We start from the raw sequence: 26,086 nt of genomic DNA on the forward strand, positions 1-26,086 counted from the left end.
ATTGAATTTTGTACCTAAACATGCATTAGGTGCTCCTTACATACAAAACCGTAAGGAGTTACAATGTGAAATGTAGTAGTGATAGTAACTGTAGTCCTAGCAGTTGTAGTCGTAGTTCTAGCAATTGCAGTAGTAGTTTTAGTCATAGTTTTAGTAGCTGTAGCATTAGCTTTATCCGTAGTTTCAGCAATTAGAGTAGTTGTAGTTAGAGTAGTAGTTTCAGTCGTGGTTTTAGTAGTTCTACTAGAGGTTTTAGTAGTAACTCTAGCAGTTGTAGTGGTAGTTTTAGTCGTAGCTCCAGCAGTTGTAGAAGTAGTTTTAGTTGTAGCTGTCGTTGTAGTTTTAGTCGTAGTGCTAGCAATTAGAGTAGTTTTACTCGTAGTTTTGGTCATAGTTTTAGTAGTTGTAGTAGTTTTACTCATAGTTTAAGTCATAGTTTTAGTAGTTGTAGTAGTTTTAGTCGTAGTTTTAGTGTTGTAGTAGTAGTTTTAGTTGTAGTTATAGTAGTTGTAGTAGAAGCTTTAGTCATAGTTCTAGTAATTGTAGTAGTTTTAGTCCTAGATCTCATAGTTGTAGTAGTTTTACTCATAGTTTTAGTAGTTGTAGTAGTTTTAGTCGTAGTTTTAGTAGTTGTAGTAGAAGCTTTAGTCATAGTTCTAGTAATTGTAGTAGTTTTAGTCATAGGTCTGGCAGTAGTTTTAGTCATAGTCCTAGTAGTTATAGTAGTTAGTAGTAGTGTTAGTGGTAGTAGTATTTTGCTTTCATTGACACATTTGTATAACTTGATGGTTAACTACCAAATACTGAAGACATATTTGGTGCATTTAAAGACGCTATGGTTCATTTTAAACAGTTTGCAGTGGTCCAAAGTTATTCCTCCCTCACCTTATGCGTTCTAGACAACTAGTATGCTAATGCGCACTTCCTGATTATCAGACCATAAAACACATGTTAATTAGATGCAGTAGACTTACATTTTGACTTTAAGAGCAGCTTATATAATATATCTGTACTGGATCAAGACAAGATTTATTTGAAAATAAAAAATAAGTTTTAAAAGCCAAAATTATAAATAGCATGGGGCCCATAATTTGCCATTTCTTAAGCCTCCTTTATTCAAATTCCAGCTTTATTTAAATTCCAGCTATGGAGACTTAATTAATCAGTCCAATGTATTTTCAGTAATGTCCTGACTGACCAATCAGAGCCCAGCTGACTTGATCGCCGCGGCAACAGCTGCAGACAATCACGTGAAGGGCTTCTATTCCTGCTCCACTCTTTCATCAAATCAAAGTCAATCCACATTTAAGCATTCATTTATTCTGTTTACTAAAGACGCCGCCTTCAAAAAGGACACGAATATACCTTTTATTACTCATACTATGACTGGAAGTGTGCTCACGAGGTGGAAGTGATAAGACAAGACTGGGAAGGACAATATGAAAAGAAACTAGGACTAAACCAGGTATAAACAAGGACTACTCCAGGTCTAAACTAGATCTAAACCAGGCCTAAACTAGATCTAAACCAGGTCTAAACCAGATCTAAACTGACACTAAACCACGTCTAAACTAGGACTAAACCAGGTCAAGCGTGCATTTATTCTGTTTACTAAAGACGCCGCCATCACAAAGGACACAAATACACTTAATATTACTCATACTATGACTCGAAAGTGTGTGACAAGGTGAACGCAATAAGACACGGCTGAGAAGGACAATATGAATAGAAACTCAGACTAAACCAGGTCTAAACCAGATCTAAATTAGGACTAAACGGGTCTAAACTAGAACTAAACCAGATCGGACCCTATACCAGGTATGAACTAGGTCTAAACTGGTTCTAAACCAGATCTAAAATCAGGACTAAACCAGCTCTAAGCTATAGAACTAAACCAAGTCTAAACTAAACCAGATCTGACCCTACACCAGGTATAAACAAGGTCCAAATTGAGTCTAAACCAGGTCTAAACCGGGTCTAGATTCGGTCTAAACCAGGTCTAAACAAGAACTAAACCAGCTATAAACTCTAGGCTGAATTAGGCCTAAACTAGAACTAAACCAGATCTGACCCTACACCATGTATAAACTAGGTCTAAACAAGGACTAAACCAGGACTAACTAAACCAGATCTATATCAGGTCTAAACCAGATCTAAACTAAGACCAAACCAGATCTAAACGGGGTCTAAACCGGATCTCTAAACTAAGAGTAAACCAGCTATAAACTATACAGCTGAACCAGGTCTAAACAAGAACTAAACCAGATGTGACTCTATACAGGTCTAAACCAGGTCTAAACGAGAATTAAACCAAGTCTAGATTAGAACTAAACCAAATCTGCCCTAGGTCTAAACCAGGTCTAAACCGGGTCTAAACTAAAACTAAAACATTTAAGCATTCACATTTTCTGTTTACTAAAGACGCCGCTGTCAAAAAGGACACGAATACACATTTTATTACTATGACTGGAAGTGTGTGACAAGGTGAACGTGATAAGACGAGACCGAGAAGGACAATATGAAGCTCATCTCACATAGATCTGGCCATAATGAAAATACACAGTCATTTCCCCATTCAAAAGATATTATAGTTTGTATTTGTATTATTAATTGCCATAGAAACGGTCCAAAAGTTTCCTCACTCTGAAGATTACATCAATCCGAGCTATTATGACCATCCAGTATGTGCTCAAATGCATTACACTTGATAATAACTAAAGACACAATATGTAACTTTCTAGAGATGGCACGTCACCTCTTTGATTTTACTGAAATAGAAAGTCAAAATCATACTTCGGAACATTCTCCATGGATACGTTTTATGTCATAATATGTTAGAATATAGTCACAAAGAACACTGCTTCCATGGAAACAAGCAGGAGTAGGATATGAGTCAGGTTTGTGGATATGCAAGCCCGCTCACAGTAAGAACACATGCTTAAAGTAAATACACTTAGGCTTAGTTTAGGCTTTAAACCTTAGCTTAGCTGTGATTTAGATGTACTAATTTAGACCTATCCATGGGGGCAGCAGTCTAAGCAGGGACTCCCAGACTTCCCTCATCCCAGACACTTCCGGTGGGACTCCAAGGCGTTCCCAGGCCAGTTGAGACAAGAACAATGGAAGAAAATGGATGGATTTAATTCATACCTAGATTGTCGGCTTCATGGTTAAGCCTGGTTGAGGTCAAGTGGTTTCAATTTGTTTCAACCCTGGTTTAATTCTAGCCTCAAGTTTAGTCCCGTGTAAAATAATTATATAACTTTTGCAATCTCAAAGTAGCAATCTAATAGATGAGGTTCACATGCTACAGTTTGGTTATGGCAATCTCAGAGGCATGCATCGTGGCCAGTGTTTTTGAAAGACAAATCCAAATAAAAAGTCCACAAATGTTGACCCAAAATCAACAAAATCACTATCAACTATTTACAACATGACGTCACCCATAGTGTTCAGCTCCAGTCAAATGAAGCTCATTGATGCTAGCAGTTATAGCGGCAAATTTGGATCCGAGTTCCGTATTTAGAATTCCGACCAACAGTATCATAGCAACCAAAGAACCAATCTGGAGCGAGGGTGTTGAAGGTAACGCCCCTTCTCGCCTGCGCCACTGGTTTAGCAGGAAGCGGGCAACACTGTCAGACAAACCTGTTGCTAACGCTAGCGGGACATCTCAACTAGGACTAACCCAGGTCTAAAGGACAACGAAACAATGTCTGACCTTAGCAGGAGTGACCTTGGGGAAAGAAGATGCTCGATTTGTCTGTTATTAATGTTCATATCTTGATTTACACACGTAGTAGGGAAATAAAAACACCAGTATCACGTAGAATGGGTTAATATAAACATTTTAAGACAAAAAATGGCTCACCGCAGCAGTTACAGAGAAAAGGCTGACAATTTTTCAATGGAAAGTGAATTGGAGTCGATGGAGCTGGAAACGCTCCCACAATCACTTACGATTTGGAACGCGCCGGCTACTGTGTTAGCTATATCCATTTAAATATACGTCCCATATTTCAAAAGATTCAAAATCATTTCACTTGTTGTTCATTTGTGCAGACAGAGAAGACGTCAGACTTTGTGACATGTTACATAAACCCATTTACCATAACATTTAAATTTTGCCAACTGAACTGCAAACACTTCAATTTATTGCTTTTTATTTGTGTCTCAAAATGTCTTCGTGTTTTGAAGGACTTTCCTTGGACTTTAGCCCATTCAAAAGACATGCTAGTTTTGATTTGACTTGTTAATTGCTATGGCAACAATCCAAATCTTGTCTGACTGTGAGTATTACACGAATCTAAAGCTATTATGACTATTATACGGCACATCTCTCAAATGCCTTTTATTGTATTGAGCTACTCCAGACGTGGAAAGAGGACAAGCGTAATAACAGGTCAGAGCGAGTGGATCCATAACTCAGATTATTATCGTTACTGCCGGGTTGAATATATTGGGAAAATCAGATGGCTCCATTTTGCGTGATACTGGTTTATAATGAGCCCGAGAGGAAAGCAGCTTGTTTTGGAGTGAATTTCACATGTCCAAATCTGGCAGTGCCTCTCCGAGCATGCCAAAAAGTCGTCATGGATACTGAAGATTTGGTGAACAGCATTGAACATTTTGTGACAAATTGTTGGCAGAATTCACAAGTTTTGGGAGTATATTTTCAGCTACCGGAAATGTCGACTTAAACTAGATCTAAACCAGGTCCAAACCAGGTCTAAAGTAGGACTAAACTAGGTCTAAACCAGAACTAAACCAGGTCTAAACCAGAACTAACCCAGATCTAAACTAGTACTAATCCAGGTCTAAACTAGGCCTAAACCAGGTCTAAACAAGAACTAAACCAGGTCTAAACCAGAACTAACCCAAGTCTAAACTAGAATTAAACCAGGTCTAAACCAGGACTAACCCAGATCTAAACCATGACTAAACTAGGACTAAACGAGGTCTAAACTAGGACTAAACCAAGTCTAAACCAGGACTAAACGAGAACGAATCCAGGTCTAAATGAGAACGAATCCAGGTCTAAACTAGGACTAAGGCTCAGACGTTCAGGCGACAGTGTATCAAGCTGTGCTACAGTAGAACATGGATCAAAAGTTCCAGTGCTAACACGGTGACAGAGCTAGCGTAGCCAATGTATAGTGTTTTTCTATAGAGTGAAACTTGTCAATAACTTCAAGTGGCTGCAATTAGTCGTGCTTTCATACAATCGATCGGCGTCGGCCCATTTAAACCAATCACTAAACGGAAACAGCCTACAACATATCGACTACAGTAGCACAGAAATGCTAGCTTGAATGCTGTTTTTCTTGTACTTTTTCTTAGCTCCTCTACACAAGGAGACCAAAGACGCCAAACCACACAGCTTCTTTTTAAACAATATTTTGAGACTTTTTTGTCCCTTTTTCTGCAGAACCGCACTTTGAAAACAACTTCTCTCTCTCTGCCTCCCTCTCCCCTCTCTTTTTCTTCTTATCGCTCTCTCTCTTCCTCATCTCTTCACTAATCTCTCCAATCTTTCTCACAGCCCTGTTCTTTCCCTCCCTCTCCTCTCTCGCCCATATTCCTCTCTACCTCTTCTGTCTCCTTTTGCTCACCTCTTTTATCCCTTCTATCTCTCTCTACTCTCCCATCTTTCTTTCTGCCCCTACTGTCTTACCTCTATTTTTCTTTCTACCCCTCTCCCTTTTTATCACCCTCTTTCCCCCTTGTCTCTGCTCTACTCTCCCCATCTTTCTCTCTGCCCTCGTCCTTCCCTCCCTCCCTATCCTCTCTCTCTCCCCTATGCTTCTCTATCCCTTCTATCTCGTTTATCTCTCCTCTTTTATTCCTTCTATCTCTCCCTCCCATCTGTCTCTCTGCCCCATTCTTTCACCTCCTTCCCTCCCTCCTTCCCTCATTTTCTTTCTCTTTATCAGCCTTTCTCACTCGTATCTTCTCTAATCTCCCCCATCTTTTTCTCAGCCCTATTCCTCTCTACCTCTTCTCTCTCTCCTCTTTTTCCCTCTATCTCTCTCTCCTTGTCTCTCTCTACTCTCCCATCTGTCTCTCTGCCCCTACTCTTTCCTCTCTCATTTTCTTACTAAGCCTCTCCCTCTTTATCCTCCTCTCCCCCTTGTCTCTACTCTACTCTCCCCCATCTTTCTCTCTCCCTCCCTGTCCTCTCTTTGTCTCCCTTATTCATCTGTATACCTTCTCTCTCCTTTCTCTCTCTCTCTACTCTCCCATCTGTCTCTCTGCCCCAATCTCTCACCTCCTTCTCTCCCCTCTTTTTCTTTCTACCCCTCACCTTTCTCTCTGCCCTTGTCCTTCCCTCCCTCCCTATCCTCTCTCTCTCCCCTATTCCTCTCTACCCTTCACTCTCATTTCTCCTCTTTTACCCCTTCTATCTCTCTCTCTCCCTTTGTCTCTCTCTATCATCTCTCTCTCTCTGGCCCTACTCTCTCACCTTCATTCTCCCTCTTACTCTCTTACTTCCCTCTCTCCCCTCTCTTTTACTTTTTACCCCTCTCCCTCTTTCGGGTCACTTCTCTAATCTCCCCAATCTTTCTCTCAGTCCTATATTTCCCTTCCTCCCTCTCCTCTCTCTGTCCCCCTTCTTTCTCTCGCTCTCCCCTTGTGCTGTCTACCCCTTCTCTCTCCTTTTTTTCTTTCGATCTCTCTCTCCCCTTGTTTCTCTCTACTCTCTGATCTCTCTCTCTCTGCCCCTACTCTCTCACTTCCCTCTTTATCCCCCGTCTCTATTCTCCCCCTTCTTTCTCCTGCCCTCGTCCTTCCTTCCCTCCCTCCCTATCCTGTCTCTCTCTTCTACCCTCTTTTTCTCCTTTATTCCTCTCTACCCTGTCTATCTCTCTCTACTCTCCCATCTCCCCCTTTCTCTGTTCCTACTCTCGCCTTCATTGTCCCTCTCTCCTCTCTTCTTCTTTCTACCCCTCTCCCTCTTTATCCCCCTCTCTCCCTCTTGTCTCTACTCTACCCTCTAGCATCTTTCTCTCTTCCCCATCCTTCTCTCTCTCTCTCCTCTCTCATCTCCCTTTCTCCCCTCTCTTTTTCTTTCAACCCCTCTCCCTCGTTATCCCCCTATCTCTTCCTGGTCTCTTCTCTAATCTCCACTATCTTTCTCTCTGCCCTCATCTTTCACTCCTTCCCTATCCCCTCTGTCTCTCTCTCTCTCCTTTTCCACTCTGCTCCTTCTCTCTCCTTTCACTCTCCTCTTTTATCCCTTCTATCTCTCTCTACTCTCCCATCTTTCTCTCTGCCCCTACTCTCTCAGATCTCTCTTTCTTCCTACCCGTCTCCCTCCTCACCCCCCTCTCTCTTCTCTAATCTCTCCCATCTCTCTCTCTGTCCTTACTCTCTCACCTTCATTCTCCCTCTCTCTCCTCTTTTTCTTTCTACCCCTCTCCCTCTTCATCCCCCTATCTCTTCTCCAATCTCTTGCATCTTTCTCTCTCTCTTTTTAAACAATATCTTGAGTGTCTATCGTTTTTTTCTCTCTTTCAGCAGCTCCGCACTTGAAAATGGTCTTGAGTGTATTTAGTGTTTTGGTGTATTTGGTGTATTTTGAGTATTTGGAGTATTTGGAGTAGGGCTTTAGAGTGTCAGAAAAATGGCCGCCTCAGTATTCCAGCGGCGTCTCCACTCCCACACCTGATGTATGCCTCTTTTTTTAGACTTTTATGCCGACTCGAGCGATGCTTTCAAAGTACAGCTGTTTCTATATGAGTACATGGGTGTATTTCTGTGGTACAAATACTTCAGCCTGTTTCAAATATACTTATAATTATAGTATCATTAAGTTTGACGTACAGGACCAGTCAAACGTTTAGACACACCCTCTCATTCAATGTTTTTTTTTTGACTACTTTCTGTATTTTATAGACAATATATAATGCTGTATGCCCCGTCTGCACTGAGTGCACCCTATGACCCTATACCAGGGATAAACTAGGACTAAACAAGAACTAAACCAGGTCTAAACCAGGTCCAGGTCTAAACAAGGACTAAACCAGGTCTAAACTATGACTAAACCAGGACTAAACCAGGACTAAACCAGGACTAAACCAGAACTAAACCAGGTCTAAACCAGGACTAAACCAGGACTAAACCAGAACTAAACCAGGTCTAAACCAGGACTAAACCAGAACTAAACCAGGTCTAAACCAGGTCCAGGTCTAAACAAGGACTAAACCAGGACTAAACCAGGACTAAACCAGAACTAAACCAGGTCTAAACCAGGACTAAACCAGGACTAGCCCAGGACTAAACCAGGTCTAAACCAGGTCTAAACCAGGTCTAAACCAGGACTAAACCAGGACTAACCCAGGACTAAACCAGGTCTAAACCAGGTCTAAACCAGGTCTAAACCAGGTCTAAACCAGGTCTAAACCAGGACTAACCCAGGATTAAATCAGGTCTAAACCAGGACTAAGCCAGGACTAAACCAGGATTAAATCAGGACTAAACCAGGTCTACACTAGGACTAAACCAGGTCTAAAGCCAGGACTAAACCAGGACTAAACCAGGATTAAACCAGGTCTAAACCAGGTCTAAACTAGGACTAAACCAGGTCTAAAGCAGGCCCAGATGTTCGGGCAATAGTTTAAGGAGCAGTGCAAATTTGGACACACCCTCTGATTCATTTTTGTTTTTTTTTAATTTTGACTACTTTCTTCATTTTATAGACACTATAGAATGCTGTATATCCCCTCTGCACACATTATAATGAAGGAAGTGTGCAGTGTGGCTTATAATGACGCTTTACGGGTGCTCTTTACGGGTGCTCTTTACGGGTGCTCTTTACGGGTGCTCTTGCGATGGACTAGTACGACCAAGACAAATTTTCAATGTAAAGTGAATTGGAGCCAGAGTCAATGATCACTTCTTATTTGGAACGCGGCAGCTAGCGTGTTAGCTACGTCCATTTATATATACAGTCTGTGGTTGTAGCATTGTGAGATAAGGCCACAGATCTCCACACGGGGGCACTAAAGGTCTGCAGAGGGTTTCCTTTTTGCATATTATAAGGTAACTGCTTTCTGCTTTTAGTCATTGGCTAAACGCTTAAAAGTGCATCATGTAACTTTTCTGGTTTCTGTGACATTATTGCTTCTTTTTATTGCTTAAAAATACCTTGGAAAAACATGCATTCTTACAGTGGGCAGACTCGCTTCTCTATAGATCTGACCTGTAACTGGGCTCGGTGGCATTATCTATTAGTCTGGATACATAGATAGAATATAGTTTAATGCTATACTATTCAATATTATCTACTAACACAAGCAGGTGATGGGCCCTATACCAAAAAAGTTACATAGTGCACCTTAAAGCAACATATTCAAACGATGCAAATTGTAATAATTAATTAAATACTAGCTTAATTCAGATGTAATTAACTTAAATCACAATGATATAAGTATATTATCATAACACTCCTGGTCTGTTTTTGAGGAGATAACAATATTATAACATGATTTAATGCTCAAGAGAGTCTTTTTTTTTTTAAATATAGGACTTTTAATGTTTGCGAGTCAAATAAACGTATTGTACTAAACATATTGACCTTCTTTGACTCCAAACTCAATCTGCGTCTCAGCTGCGCTCAGTTCCCAATGTATAGAAGCTAAAGACTTTAAATTAGCTTCATTCATTTGCGCTGCGTTCATTTGTTCTTTTGTGAGGCTAAAGCTGGCAACACAGAGTAATACGGATTTAACATGACTGACTTTAGCTCCAATTATCTTTCATTTTGCGTGGTTTTCGTTGTTGCTAAATGAACTTTGTGTCGTGTAGGTTTAATGCTGTGTGTTTCTTTGGATGTCAACGAGAGTGAGCGCTGTGAAACCCTGTCACGTCACGTCTATCTGCACGTTGCAAAATGCTGAGCTGTGATTGGTCGGATCAGCTGTCAATCATTTATGTTGTGGGACAGTATGACCTGAGTCCATCCAGGTGAGGAGTTTTGACTTTGTGTGATCTGTGACGTGCCTTTTTCACACCAGAGCATTGTTTGTGTAGTTCCAATGTGGAGATAAAACTGTTTTTTTTTTCTTATTTTCCCTTTTTTCATTTGGCATCAGTTGCGTAAGTTGTAAAGTTGTCGTCTTTGTGCAACTATGACACGTGAATACTGAAGTCCCGCGCTCTCGTTTGTTATCAGAGCTCCACCCGATGTACTTGTCCTCAATGAGTTATCCACCCGCGGGTCAGGGGTCAGGGGTCAGAAGGCGTGGATCGACTCGCGCATCACTAATACATAAGCTTTTCCATCTTAACTGTGATGAATATGGGGCGGATTTTCAAATAATGTAATAAAAAGTGACTAAAAGTTGGGTTTTGTAGAACATCATGAAGGTTCAATAGTTTGATTGTGTAAATGTTGATTTGTGCACTGGCAAAAAAAAAAAAAAAAGGTTTTCCACTTAAAAATATCGTTTTACGCTTACACTTCATTTTACACACGTACAAATCTGAAAATTACGCTCTCACGAGTTTTGAGACATGCGTTGTGCCGAGTTCGTCTCCAAAAGAACGACTTAAGACAGCAGGGGGCGGGGCTAGAGGGGACCGGGGTTGCTGGTCTCACAAAATTGTAAGCATAAAACGAAATTATTATTAGTTTTTTTTTTATTTGCCAGTGTACAAAATCAACATTTACACATTCAAACTTTTTGGAAAAATTGTACCTTCACAGTTTAGGACTCGTTTGAAACGGCAAAGACACTATGCACACGTAGTCTATGATCTGTGACTTGTTTTTTTGCGCTGGAGCATCACTTTTATACTCACCGTGTGTTTAAACTGTAGCGATAACGTGGCTGCTCCGTGCGCACTCTCTGTTATCATTTGCAGCTGTGAATCCAGTTGCATTTAAGGGATAGAGTTGCCCTCTTTGGGAGCTGAACACACACAGATGTAAAAGTCAAGCGTCTACAGCCCTAGTTTATTTAATTAAACATGGATCCAAATCTTTACGAGATGTTTATCGGTTACAGTCGACCAGCGTCAGAGCCTATAATCTGTGCCTATGTGCAGCAGAGTCTGTATCAGGAGCTGCTCACTGGGGCAGGATGCTCCTCATGTTGGTACACGCACCCATCCTCTGCACGGGCCATTTACACTGAAGCCCCTGTCCCAGTAAAAAGGGTCTAGTGATGTCCCTGGTTCAAAGTATTCAACTAATATGACATAAAATGTACATAGAGCCTAGTGCATATGACTGGAATATATATTGTTTTTCTATACTAGCACTGCAATTATTACAACTGTTATTACAAGTGTACTTTTACTACTACAACTATCAGTGTGCATTCACACTTACACACACAGCATCAAAACTAAACCAGGACTAAACCTGGACTAAACCTGGACTAAACTTGGACTAAATCTGGACTAAACCAGGACTAAACGTGGACTAAACCTGGATGAAACCTGGACTAAACCAGGACTAAACTTGCACTAAAACTGGACTAAACCTGGACTAAACCTGGACTAAACCTGCACTAAACCTGGACTAAACCTACAGTAAACCTGCATTAAACCTGGACTAAACTTGCACTAAACCTGGACTAAAACTGAACTAAACATGGACTAAAACTGGACTAAACATGGACTCCTGGTTTAGGCCTGGTGTAGACAAGTTTTTGTCCTGGTTTAGACCTGGTTTGGTTCTAGTTTAGACCTGGTTTATTCCTTGTTAAGACCTGGTTTAGACCTGGTTTAGCTCTAGTTTAGACCTGGTTTAGTCCTTGTTAAGACCTGGTTTAGACCTGGTTTAGATCTAGTTTAGACTTGGTTTAGACCTGGTTTAGACCTGGTTTAGCTCTAGTTTAGACTTGGTTTAGACCTGGTTTAGACCTGGTTTAGACCTGGTTTAGACCTGGTTTAGACCTGGTTTAGTCCTGGTTTAGGCCTGGTGTAGACACGTTTTTGTCCTGGTTTAGATCTGGTTTAGTTCTAGTTTAGACCTGGTTTAGTCCTTGTTAAGACCTGGTTTAGCCCTGGTTTAGCTCTAGTTTAGGCCTGGTTTAGACCTTGTTAGGACCTAATTTAGACCTGGTTTATCTCTGGATTAGACCTAGTTTAGTCCTTGTTAAGACCTGGTTTAGACCTGGTTTAGCTCTAGTTTAGAATTGGTTTAGACCTGGTTTAGACCTGGTTTAGACCTGGTTTAGACCTGGTTTAGTCCTGGTTTAGGCCTGGTGTAGACAAGTTTTTGTCCTGGTTTAGACCTGGTTTAGTTCTAGTTTAGACCTGGTTTAGACCTTGTTAAGACCTAGTTTAGACCTGGTTTAGCTCTAGTTTAGACCTGGTTTAGTCCTTGTTAAGACCTGGTTTAGCCCTGGTTTAGACCTGGTTTAGCTCTAGTTTAGACCTGGTTTAGACCTTGTTAGGACCTAGTTTAGACCTGGTTTAGCTCTGGTTTAGACCTGGTTTAGTCCTTGTTAAGACCTGGTTTAGACCTGGTTTAGTCCTGGTTTAGGCCTGGTGTAGACAAGTTTTTGACCTGGTTTAGACCTGGTTAAGAACTGGTTTCGTTTTGGTTTAGTCCTAGTTTAGACACCCTTTAGCTCAAGTTTAGTCCTGGTTTAGTCCTGTTGTAGTCCTAACAAAACTAGCTTGCATAAACATTGCCTTATCTCCACCCGTATCCGCCTCCCTCTCTTCTTCTTCTTCTTCTGCAGTTTGGTTCTTCTTCTGTCCTGTCGTCCTTAAGGTGCGGCTCATTCAGACCCTGTGTTCTTTCAGTCTGAAATCTCACACAGAACATCCAATATGTCCGCCTCCTCCTCCAGAGCAACAAGAGACGCTCCTGCCCCATTTGTGTCACTTTCCTTTTGGTTTGGGAGCGTGATCCGAAAGTGTGATCCCGCTATCCGGGGAAAGGGGAGAGAGGGAAGAAGGCAGAAGAGGAAGGGAGAGGGAAAGATGGGGGGGAGAGAGAGAGAAATGGGGGAGGAGAGTAAGAGGGGAATGAGATGAGATATGAGAGAGGAAGAGAGGGAGAGAGGGAGGAATGGACAAGAGGGAGAGAGACAGAGAGAGTGATGGGGCAAAGAGTAAGAGGTGAATGAGATGAGTAATGAGAGGGAAGAAGGGAAAAGAGGAAGAGAGAGAGAGAGAGGTGGGCAGAGAGTAAGACGGGAGAGGTGAGAGGGGGAAGAGGGAAGAAGGGACAAGAGGGAGGAATAGAGAGAGCGAGGTGGGAAGAGAGTAAGACGGGAGCAATGAGAGAGAGAGAGGGAAGAAGGGACAAGAGGGAGAGAGAAAGCTGAGAGAGAGAGGAGGGCAGAGAGTAAGACAGGAAAATGAAAGGGGGAGAGAGGGAAGATGGGACAAGAGGGAGAGAGAAATGTGAGCGTGAGCGGGAGAGAGATATAGAGAGAGGGGGCAGAGAGTAAAAGGGGAAAAGGCAGAGAGCAAAAGGGGAGAGAGAGAGAGGAAATAAGGAGGGAGAGAGGTAGAAAAAGAGAGGAGAGGGAAATGGGGGGAGAGGAGAGAGAGAGGGCAGAGGAGAAAGGGGGAGCTAGAGAGAATGGGGGAGAGAGAGGAGAGAAGGAGGAGAGAGAAAAAATGATTGGGAGAGGGAAGAGGGAGCGATGGGGGCAGAGAGTAAGAGGGGAAAGAGATGAGATGGGGGGAGAGATATGAGCAGAGAGAAATAGGGAGATAGATAGATAGATAGATAGATAGATAGATAGATAGATAGATAGATAAATAGAGAGAGAGGAGATAAGTAGGGAGAAGACTTGAAAAAGAGGAGAGAGAGAAATTAGAGGGGGGGAGAGGAAAGGGGGAGATAGATATGAGAGAGAAAACGTTGTGGGGGCAGATAAGGAGGGAGGTGTAGAAAAAGAGAGGGGAGAAAGAGAATGAGAAAGAGAGCGAGAAAGCGAAAGACGGAAGAGAGATAAGCAGACAGAGAGAGATAAGAGAAGAGAGACATGAGGAGAGACAGAAAGTGAGGGAGAGATGGAAAGCTGAAGAGAGGGTGGGGAAGAAAGAGACGAGAGAAGAATTGTAACAGTATTATTTGTAGTAGTAGTAGTAGTTGTAGTAGTAGTAGTAGTAGTAGTAGTAGTAGTAGTGATAGTAGTACTTATAGAACAGGGCCAATACCTATGCATACTTTACTGGCTATGTTACTTCCACTTATTACTACAACAATTACTGCTACTACTATACCCATTACAACTACTACTACTACTACTATAACCACCACAACTGCAAAGAAAGTACTATGATTTAATGTTGAAAATGACATTGTACTGTCTAATAAAGAGTATTTTTATCATCATTGCGGTATTGGTATTGGTATCGTGTATCAAATCTATAACTTAGTATCGAAATCGAGTTTAAAATCTCGCATATCGTTGTTTTGCTTGTGGAGTAACCGACAAACCAAGTATTTCATTGCCCATAATTTGATGTTTGTGTTAATTTTACATAACAAATATCTGGAGGAGAGGCAGGAGTCCGTCTGGCACGAAGGCAGTAAACGAGACAAAGCCAAATGTAGAGGAGGCATTTGGCAAGTACTCACAACGTTATAATTGCATCATAATGTGCCTTGGTCCTTTGTCAATGTATAAATGAGGGGTTTTGTGGTTGTTTTTTTTTTGGGATGATATTTACACAGGTCAAAAAGCACAATATGTTACCTGATAAATGAGGGGAAAAAAGATACAGGGTCCACTTGAAAACATCTCCTGCTGCTTCTGTTTGGTAAAACTTTGATCAACAATTAATGAATGAAATCTCGACGATACAGAGACGTTTGACAGCTGGCGACGCGTAAACACGAACAGAGCAGACTTGTGCCACTGATACTACTACAAGTACTACTACGACTATAACTACTACTAATACTACTATAATTATAACTACTACTACAACTACTACGATACCACACCAAAGACATTTGACAGTTGGTGACACGTAAACAAGAACAGAGCAGTTCTACTAATACTAGAACTACTGCCACTACTACTATAACCACTACAACTACTACAATGTGATGCGTAAACAGGAACAGAGCAAATTTGTACTACTAATACTACTACAACTACTACTACTATTATAACCACTACAACTGCTATTACTACTATACCACACCAAAGACATTTGACAGTTGGCGACACATAAACAAGAACAGAGCTGACTTACTACTAATACTACTACAACTACTACTACTACTACTACTACTATGACCACTACAACTACTACTATACTATACCAAAGACATTTGACAGTTGACGATGCGTAAACAAAAACAGAGAAGATTTGTACTACTATTAGTACTACAAGTACTACTACTACAACTATAAACACTACAACTGCAACTACAACAACATACTGCTACAATTACTACTACTATACTATACCAAAGACATTTGACAGTTTGCGATGCATAAACAAGAACAGAGCAGAGTTGTACTACTAATACTACTACACTACTAGTACTAGTACTACTACTACTACTACTAGTACTATAGCACTATATTGGTTTGTGAACTGTGTAAAAGTTTTCTGATTCTGATAACTACTACAACTACTGCTACTACTATAATCACTATACCTACTACTGATACAAGTACAACGACTACTCTGACCACCACAGAAAAAAGCTACTTAACCACAGGGGCGACGACAGGGGGGGGAAAAGGGGTTTGTTGTCCCGGGCCCCTCAGTCTTAGGGGGCCCAGAATTGTGAAACTTCTTGACCCGGGGCCCCAACTTTCTGCCGAGGACCCTGCTTATCCACAATGTTCTCAGCTAAATAGTAGTTGTTTTCACTGATAACAAAATGCAATTATATAAAAGTTATTTAAACATGCAACTTATTCATTCATTAAAATTATAATTATTCATATCCATAACATTTTAAACTGTCAAAAAAATTAATCATTATTGTGATATAATTACAATTATTTTGACCATGAGAATTACATAAAATTTCAGTATCGTCCCATGTCTGCTGGGAAATGATATATAAGACGCCTGAGGGTTAATGGATGTACTGGTGGTTAGCTATAGCATTATTTCAACTAGGCCTTAGCTTCCAATCTCCATTTTTAAGTCTATTTTTACTGATTGTTATTACTTAATAATTGCGTTACTGGGTGATTCAAGTAACTAATAACCACATAAAATAACGATTTACTTACAAAAAAATACACCCCCAGCTGATTTTCCATGTAAAAACGAGCTATATTCAGTCTCATTTGTCCTGCAGATCAACAAATCCACTCAGAGCCAGAATTATAAGATTATTTCATCCACAGAGCTCGAAATTCAACTGACTCACACCTGAACAGTCATGACGTGTTAGAGACACATGAACCATCTCACACTCTGAGGACCTCAGGGACCGGCCTCCTGCTGAGGCCCAGAGTCAGGACTAAGACAGGACTAAAGCAGGACTAAACATGGACTAAACCAGGACTAAACCAGGATTAAACATGGACTAAAGCAGGACTAAACCAGGATTAAACATGGACTAAACCAGGACTAAACCAGGACTAAACCAGGACTAAACCAGGACTAAACCAGGATTAAACATGGACTAAAGCAGGACTAAACCAGGACTAAAGTGGGACTAAACATGTACTAAACATGGACTAAAGCAGGACTAAACCAGGACTAAAGCAGGACTAAACCAGGACTAAAGCAGGACTAAACCAGGATTAAACATGGACTAAAGCAGGACTAAATCAGGACTAAAGTGGGACTAAACATGTACTAAACATGGAATAAAAAGCAGGACTAAAGCAGGACTAAACCAGGTCTAAAACAAGACTAAAGCAAGACTAAATAAGGAGTAAACCAGGACTACACCAGGACTAAAGCAGGACGAAACATGGACTAAACATGGACTAAAGCAGGACAAGAACAGGACTAAACTAGGACTAAAGCAGGATTAAAACAGGAATAAACCAGGACTAAACCAGGACTAAACTAGGACTAAAGCACGACTAAATCAGGACTAAACCAGACTAAAGCAAGACTAAGCCAGGACTAAAGCGGGACTAAAGCAGAACTAAAGTGGGACTTAATCAAGACTAAAGCAGGACTAAAGCAGGACTAAACCAGGACTAAACATGGACTAAACCAGGACTAAACTAGGATTAAACATGGACTAAAGCAGGACTAAACCAGGACTAAAGTGGGACTAAACATGTACTAACCATGGACTAAAGCAGGACTAAAGCAGGACTAAAGCAGGACTAAACCAGGTCTAAAAGAAGACTAAAACAAGACTAAATAAGGAGTAAACCAAAACTAAAGCAGGACTAAACATGGACTAAACATGGACTAAACCAGGACTAAACCAGTATTAAACATGGACTAAACCAGGACTAAACCAGGACTAAAGTGGGACTAAACATGTACTAAACATGGACTAAAGCAGGACTAAACCAGGTCTAAAACAAGACTAAAGCAAGACTAAATAAGGAGTAAACCAGGACTAAACCAGGACTAAACCAGGATGAAACATGGACTAAACATGGACTAAAGCAGGACTAGAACAGGACTAAACTAGGACTAAAGCACGACTAAATCAGGACTAAACCAGGCTAAAGCAAGACTAAGCCAGGACTAAAGCGGGACTAAAGCGGGACTAAATCAAGACTAAAGCAGGACTAAACCAGGACTAAAGCAGGACTAAACCAGGACTAAACCAGGACTAAACCAGAATTAAAGCAGGACTAAACCAGGACTAAAGTGGGACTAAACATGCACTAAACATGGACTAAAGCAGGACTAAAACAGGACTAAACCAGGTCTAAAACAAGACTAAAGCAAGACTAAATAAGGAGTAAACCAGGACTACACCAGGACTAAAGCAGGACTAAACCAGGACGAAACATGGACTAAACATGGACTAAACATGGACTAAACATGGACTAAAGCAGGACTAGAACAGGACTAAACTAGGACTAAAGCAGGATTAAAGCAGGAATAAACCAGGACTAAACCAGGACTAAACTAAGACTAAAGCAAGACTAAACCAGGACCAAACCAGGACTAAACCAGGACTAAACCAGGACTAAACCAGGACTAAACCAGGACTAAGAGTTTTAGTTTTCTGCAGCTGAAACCTGGAACAGTCTTCCTGAAGATGTGAGACAGGCCTCTACTTTGACAATGTTTAAATCCATTGTTAATTTTATGGTGATTATTTATGTTTTGATTTGTTTGTATTGATTTTAATGTCTTTCTTATTCCGTAAACCACTTTGAATTACTTTGTGTACCACTTGTGTTATAAAATAAACTTGCCTTTTCTTGCCTTTACACAACAGACTGCGGCCAAACTGTATTCACCAAAGTCACAGATATGAGAACATTACAAACTACAAACTGTGCTAAATGAAATTAAAATGCAGCCACGTTGTCGTAATGTTATGGCTGAAGACTTGAAACCGTTAATTTAAAAGGTTAAGAGTTTAAACGATTATGCTAAAGGATGCAAATACCTCCTGTTGCTATGCTATTACAATCACTTAACTGGCCCAGATCTGTCACACAGTGTTTTCTTCTATAGGCAGATGTCTGTGTTGTTTCCGCAGTGACATTATCCCAAACTACATTAACATTTCATGCCTTGTACTAAGCTTTGTCAACTGCGTCTCATCAAATTTTCATCCTTAATTACCAAAAGCCAGACTACCGGGACGTTCCCTTATCCGTGAGGTGTGCGAGGGGCTTCAGCACAGCCAGAGAAAGCCACCGCCAAAATCAATTCCCGCTAGGTTTTTGTGGGTAAAAATTGCTTCTTGGTGATTTGCAACAAACTCTGGAGAAAAAGGAGCAGCTCTAATGATGTGCAGATTAGTACTCCCACTCAGCCAAGTTGCACCTTAGCTGTTTAGACTTGTTGGGTAACTTTTGTAAGGAGAGATTTTCGATGTAATTGCTGTACCAAAATGCAGCGTGCTAGCATGCTTGTTTGTTCTGTCTTCAAAACGCAAGCTAACTGTACTGTCTAAGGTCTCTAGTGGTTGTTTTGGTAAGATACTTGTGTAAATATATATCCAAATACTACCATAGACTGTTTAAAGAAGTGGACTAAGTGAGTGTGACGTCACAAATAGCGTTCAGCTCCAGTCGAATGAAGCTAATCGAGGCTAGTGGTTATAGCGGCGAATTTGGAGCCGAGTTCAGTATTTGGAAGTCCGACCTCGAGTGTCATAGCAACCAAAGAGCCAATCTGGAGCGAGGATTTTGAAGGTAAAGCCCCTTCCCGCCTGCACCACTGGTTTAGCTGTCAGTCAAACCTGTTGCTAATGCCAGCGGGAGCAACCTCAGGGAAAAAAGGCTCCTGATTTGTCTGTTATTAATGTTCATATCTTGATTTACGGACAGAATAGCGAAATAAAAACACCAGGATCATGTAGAGCGGGTTAATACGAATGTTTTAAGACCAAAATGACAAGTTTGGCAGCAGCAGTTACAGAGAGAGCGGCAATGACTTTTCATTTAAAAGTGAATTGGAGCCAGAATCGATGGAGCCAGAAGCAGTAAGTAAACTGCAAGCCAGGGGTCGGCAATCCTTATACTGCGGCTCCCTGTGGCTTGGGAAAATAGTATTAGTATTTAATTGAAGTGTATTTTATTTGTGTTAGTTATTTTTACATATTGTAGTTCTAAATTGTAAGATTATCGTGATCTTGAAATATTCAAATAAAATTATGACGCATCACACTTGCGAAAGCCGGTATAGACCTCAAAACGCCGTGCATTGAGGCTCCGCTACATGGTCCGAAAGCCCAAAGACGATATAAGAATGATGGCTCACGGTATTTTTTTGTTTGCTACACGGATCATTTAAGTTCAGCTTTTTACTTGATTTGAAAGAGACATTTGCGGCTCCCAGTGTTTTCTTTTCCATGGAAACCATGTCCAAATGGCTTGTCGGATGTTAAAGGTTGCCGACCCCTGCCAGAAGCCATTTTGTTTTATAGTAGTTATCTGTAAAGTTATCCATCAGTGACAAAATGAAATTGGCAACACTGATCGAATTGAAATCACAATTTGAAGGAGCGAAATTGGCAAATTGTAAAGAGTTCGTTTTCAGTTTGAACTCCAACACCTTTGGGCTAGGTTTATCCCCAATTAATACCTAGAATAGTCCCATTTTGAACCTGGTTTAGATCTATCGCCAAGGATTTTTAAGGTGGTACTTGGTGTTTGTTTGAGAGCCACTGGTATAGACGAGGCTAAACTAACTAAACACTAATTTAAACGGGTAGAGATACTGAAAAAACGGACAAAATCGGACCTTTCCAGAATATATACCTTTTAAATGATCTTGATATATAGCTGCTAGTAATACCACGTAGAAAATAGCACTGTCCCAACATTGGTTTAGAGACAATTGATAAAAAGGCTGAGGTGGCTTATAGTTTTACCGCCGCTTAACTGATCCAATTGAACTTAAACTTTTAAAATGTCGTTCTAAGTAATTACACAAAAAGCCAGAGCGCTGTTATTTCTCAAGGTGAGTTCATCTGCTTTGTTTGCGCCCTGTTCACCTCTTTGTAAATAAGCCATAATTGCGGCCTGTCCCGTTGACACAGGCCACGGAGCGGGGCACACCTTGGACAATCGCCAGTTAATTGCGGCGTTGACATTTAAAAGCATCGCCTCGCACTCACTTTTAAGGGCAATTTGGAGTCTATCCCAAACAGGGAGAGAGGAGGAGGCTGAGAGAGGGGAAAAAAGAAGAGGGAAGACTGATAGATGCGTCGCTATGTGGACTTTGAAGATATCAAGATAAATACGCTCACGGTGATTTGCAATAAAAGTATGCCTTGGCGCGACAGTAGCGCAGTCCACTGCAGCGTTTGTCCACTGATCTGAAGGTTGGTGGTTCGAATCCCGCTCTTCCAGCTCCCACAGATGAATGCTGTTGTTGTGTCCTTGAGCAAGACACTTCACCCACCTTGCCCCCACTGGTGTAAGAGCTATATAATGTGACCATTTCTTTCTTATTGTAGGATTAGAACAAAAAAAAAGTGGATTTATATACATTTTAGCAACGTAATTAGTTGCGTTGTCAAAAATCAATACCCAGATACTAATTAACACTAAAACTAATATTGAAACTTGATACTGATTTGAGGAAGTATTGATAAAATAACTGCATAAATAGAACAAAGTTGCGCCTGTCTTAATTGGGAAAAACACTGATTGAAGTATTGATCACTTCCTTAGCATCATGTTTTTTTGTTAAAGCTTTGTGGTTAGACCTATGCCTCACAGCAAAAAAGTCCTGGGTTCATTAGGGCATTTCTTTGTGTAGTATTTGCATGTTCTTCTTGTGTTTGTATTGGTTTCCTCTTGGTGCTGTGGCACATGTAGGTCAGGTTGGCCCTTAGTTGGCCTCTTTGGCAGTGCACAAAGTTGCAACAGCTCAGGACCAACCCTCCATCAAGGAACCAGTCACCCCTTCACACATGCATTCATACACCAGTGTACGCAGACACTAGGGGTGAGGTGTCTTGCCGGAGGACACAACAACAGCATTCATTTGTAGGAGCTGGAATGGCATCGTTAACCTGTGGATCAATGGATCTGACCACTCAACCGATCATGTGTATGTCGCAAGAAGGATTGGAACCACCAGCCTTCAGATTAGAAAAGGAGTACTCTACCAACAGAGCTACTGGCGAACGTAAAAAAATCTCGTACCAAATAATGGCAGATCTAAACAACATCAACAGAGCTAACAAAGCAAACAATTCCCATGTTTTACGCCACCACCCCACATCATCTGTCATACTCAAGTCCTTTTAAACCTCCTTCCTCGACTGATGCAGCACCCAAGCACCCCACACCTACCGCACAGCTCCCACCCCGCACCCCGGCTTTGATGTTACCACGTGCACGTCTTTGAACTGACCAAAAACAAACGCAAAACCTCCCTTTCATCACTTTCGAGGATGCTGTGAGGGTCAAGTCTCCGAGGGGGGTGAGGCAGGTCGGTGGATGGGTAGGTGTGTGAGGGGGGTTGTTTGATTGGCGGTCAGAAGACATGGACCTCCTGCGTGCGGTACTCAACGGTGACAGTATGAATTCAACCAAAAAGCACGGTTTTTGATTGCAACCCCCCAAAAAATCACTTCAAAAATCCAACAGCTTGCAATCAGGACAGAGGAAGTTTGGGGCAGTGAAAGGCTAAACCTCCCACATGGAAACTTTTAAATGATTGACTGTTGTACTTTAAAGGACCTATATTCGGCTAAATCTACTTTTTAGTCATGTTATAATGTCTCCTCATCGAAAGCATTGATTGGAGTTGTGTTTTGCATCATTCCCGTATGTTTTGGCAGAAGTGGAAAAGCTCCGTTGCACCTTGTGACATCATTAAGTGCCATTAAGTATCCATCAAACCATTATTTTCTTAAACAGGAAGATGCATTTTAAGACGTATTTCAAATTCAAAACCTGCAGCTATTGTTTTCAGCCTAATTTCCTCTTCACCACATGCCCAATGCTGGTAACTATTTGTATGTTCTGAAATGGATGGATTATTTGATTGGGTTTTTCATGTATTTTTTAAAGTAGCAGTCGAATATTTTGTGATTGGGAGGAGGTAAATGCCATATCACATACTGCACAATTCACTTATGGAAAATATGAACATAATGCCATAACTGGAGAGCGAGCAGTGGGCTTGAATACATGCAGAGACTTCCATGAAAGAAAATAGAAAATGGCCTGTAGCAAGCTGCAATAAGAAACGCACACAAGTGAACGCTTACTTCAACTTAGTACAGGGTAAACATTTTGAGACATGGACTTTGGATACAGACATCGTTTGGCTGATATTTGGACTTTTCAGCCTTAAATCTCCAGTACAGGCCGATATTTTATTTTGGTCGATCTGCTGCCTAAAAATACACACAAAGCTTCAAATTAACGCTTTAATACGAGGAGAAAACTGCACAAAACATGACCAAAAAATTCATTATACTCATTTTAAAGGGCCCATACTACGCTATTTTCTGATCTAGGTTATAATGTTGCTATCTCGTCACAAACAGACCTGGTGTTGTGTTTTGTTTCATTCGAACAAACTCAAACTAAAAACACTCTGTTCCACCTTGTGATGTCATGTGGTAATACAGGAAGTGCTCCACAGTGTTTTTAAACTCCATAAACTGTCACTAGAATCATTTGGATAATTTCAGCTCTGGAATTGACAATCTCAGCTGAACTAAAGGTAAAACATAGCTGTTAACTTGAAAACTACCACTTCATGACATCACAAGGTGGAACAGAGCGTTTTGAGCTTTGGAGATGCAGACAGACTAATAATAAAGTGTTACTCAAACATGAAAATGAAACAAAACACAACTCCAGGCGTGTTTTTGATGAGGTAATGACATTACAACATGACTTAAACCTCACGAGAATCAATTTTATGTAATATAAGACATTTAAATTACATCATTTGGGGAAAATAATCTAAATCTACCCCAAAATATCAGTTGCTCTGGACTCTAAATAATCAGTATCGGCATCAGGTATGAAAAAACCCATATCGGACAATCTCTAATACACTACTTAGTCAGCCACTCATTTGTTTTCTCTGGAGGGGGGGATTCGTTACCAAGAACAGCATTTCTGAACAGTTTTTTCCAGTCATCTCGTCTAATAATTACATTTCTTCCAAATCTAATCCAAGCAATTTAGTGTCAGACCTGGTACAAAGTGGAGTGCACCGTGACATGTTTAATTCACAGTCAATTACCTGGCAACCATTAGGCCGTGACACCATATGATTCAAGTGAAAATCAAATTGAAATTTTAGTCAACATTGCACCACTTAACTTGCAAAAACCGACGCCTGTGTGCTGTTAGCGCTGTCAGGGTGAACGCTGGAGGACACCTGCCTATTTATCCAACCAAACGTCTACCAAAAAACTGGAAATTTGTCAGTTTTTCGTGAACTTTAGCCCCGTAGTCATCTTTAGTCATCTTTTAAAGTTAAACGTGCACTATGGAACTTTTCTGGTTGAGCGTCTGCCATCTGTCCCCCCGTGGAGATGTTATTGCGTTGCATTTGATGTTCCGTAGTGTCTTCAGACCTATCACGATAACACATTTTGAAGTGCGATATATAGCTGAAGACGATAGACGATAAACGATAATATTGGAAATAATTTACGCCACTGACGCAAAAATCAGAGCAGATTTGAACCACAAAAACTATTCTAAATCTACAGTATTTAAAAAAAATCACAAGCTGCAGTAAATAAACAGTAGGATGATGGCGCAAATGTTATGAAAAAGTCCAAAATAACCAAAAATCTCCCAATACTGCAAAGAAAAAGTACACACGATAAATACTGACACCAAAATATACACCAAATTACTCCAATTTTCATATATGGAACTATAAGTAATAATCGTGACAGGCCTACGGAAAGTACAGCATTGGACTTAGCTATCTTCTATCTCCATGGAGACAAGCAGATGACACCACCAGGCCAAGTTACACGTCAGATCTGTGGAGAGGCAACCCGTCTCTCGACAAAAACCCATGTATTTTATGACTGACGACCGAATACGTGCAAGATTGCTAAGTTTACGTTGTTGGCAAAGCAGTGAAATCTCCATGGAGACAAGCAGATGACACCACCAGGCTGAGTTACACGTCAGATCTGTGGAGAGGCAACCCTTCTATCGACAAAAACGCATGTATTTCACGACTGACGACTTAATACACGCAAGACTGCTAAGTTTACGTTGTTGGCAAAGCAGTGGAATCTCCATGGAGACAAGAATGGCACGGTGGCACGCCCCCCATACTAGAAAAATTACACATTGCACCTTTATAAAACTGCAATACCAAGGTTTTTTTGTATTAATCAAATGCTCAACCTCAACCAAAACTCAACCACTAGCTATAAAAACTATATACAGATAATACAAGGTTCTATTGGTTAAAACAGGCCTCCTATTAGAAAAGTTACACACTGCACCTTTATAAAACCGCTATATGAGACTTTTTTTTAAAAACTACAGATGATGCACAACGCAAAACTCCATACGCATTTGTTATAACAGGTACATACTGCAATACATGGTTCTACTGGTTAAAACTGCAGTGGAATTGGAAGCAGCAGCAGCTCAGAGCCCAAACCTGCGTTTTATGACCCAAAATAAAACATATTCCTGAACAGCTGAGCCAGTTCCCATTCAGCAAAGTCCCTAGTGGCTCTAACTAAAGTTCCCCTCCATGGCCACAGCTCCTACCTCCTATGTCAGGGCGCAGAGTCTTGTCGTATTGCTTGAGCAGGTTGTTGAGGATATTCGTGGCGTCTGCTTGGTGCGACCTGGGGACTAACAACTGATTGACAGCGGTGTCGTGCTGGTCTTCCTCATCTTCGTCGCCATATTCCAGTAGATCACAACTGAGGAAGAACAGATAAGGATTGAAGGAAGGGGGAAGGAGGAAGGAGGGGAGTGGGCAATTTTTGGGGTGACATGAGACAAAACATAAGAAAAAACAGTGATAAATATGCTGGTGCGATGTAAGAATGCGCAGTAATTGAAGTTTGGGTGCCTTGGAGGGAGATTGGGAGTGTGATTCAAGTGCAGGCAAAGTCTATAAACGTGAACGCGCGTGAGGATACGTGGGGAAAGCCCCTCCAAAAAGCATAACTCGCATCAACCCAATCCCCCCTCAATGATCCATGCAACTTTTAAAGCATCAATGGCGCAAACAGAGGCGTGCGTAATGGACTCACCGTGCTCCACAGACGACCAGGAGAGCGAGCAGTACACGTATGCGCACAAACTTGATTGTCATTTTCCCACATATGCGGAGGATCACCTGTGCCGAGCGAAAAGGCGCAGTAACGGAGACCCCCGGTGCGCAATAACGTTGCTGGCGTTAAAGTGCCAAGAAAATACGACTGTTTTCTTCAGTGAACTTCCTCATCCGCCCACGCGCTCTCTGCTTCTTCTCCCGCGCGTGTCATGTGTGCCCGACGAGCTGGTGCGAGGACGCGGGGACGCGGGAAGAAACGAGGGAAGAAACGAGGGTAGAAACGAGG

At 41.2% G+C, this 26,086-nt stretch overlaps 1 protein-coding gene across 1 annotated transcript in view; it reads right to left on the reverse strand.

Annotated features, from left to right (window-relative positions):
• LOC117381643 (gamma-aminobutyric acid receptor subunit gamma-3-like) overlaps nt 1-25,842 on the reverse strand; it is a 177,712-nt gene extending 151,870 nt beyond the window's left edge. The window contains exons 1-2 of the mRNA XM_033978638.2: nt 25,778-25,842; nt 25,284-25,441 (exon numbers count right to left, since the gene is read on the reverse strand). Coding sequence (XP_033834529.1) covers nt 25,284-25,441; nt 25,778-25,839 — 220 coding nt within the window. The 5' untranslated portion in view covers nt 25,840-25,842. The remainder of the gene's footprint in view (nt 1-25,283; nt 25,442-25,777) is intronic.
• Nucleotides 25,843-26,086: the final 244 nt, after the last annotated feature.

This window comes from Periophthalmus magnuspinnatus, chromosome 2 (genome assembly GCF_009829125.3).
Source record: "Periophthalmus magnuspinnatus isolate fPerMag1 chromosome 2, fPerMag1.2.pri, whole genome shotgun sequence".
NCBI lineage: Eukaryota > Metazoa > Chordata > Actinopteri > Gobiiformes > Gobiidae > Periophthalmus > Periophthalmus magnuspinnatus.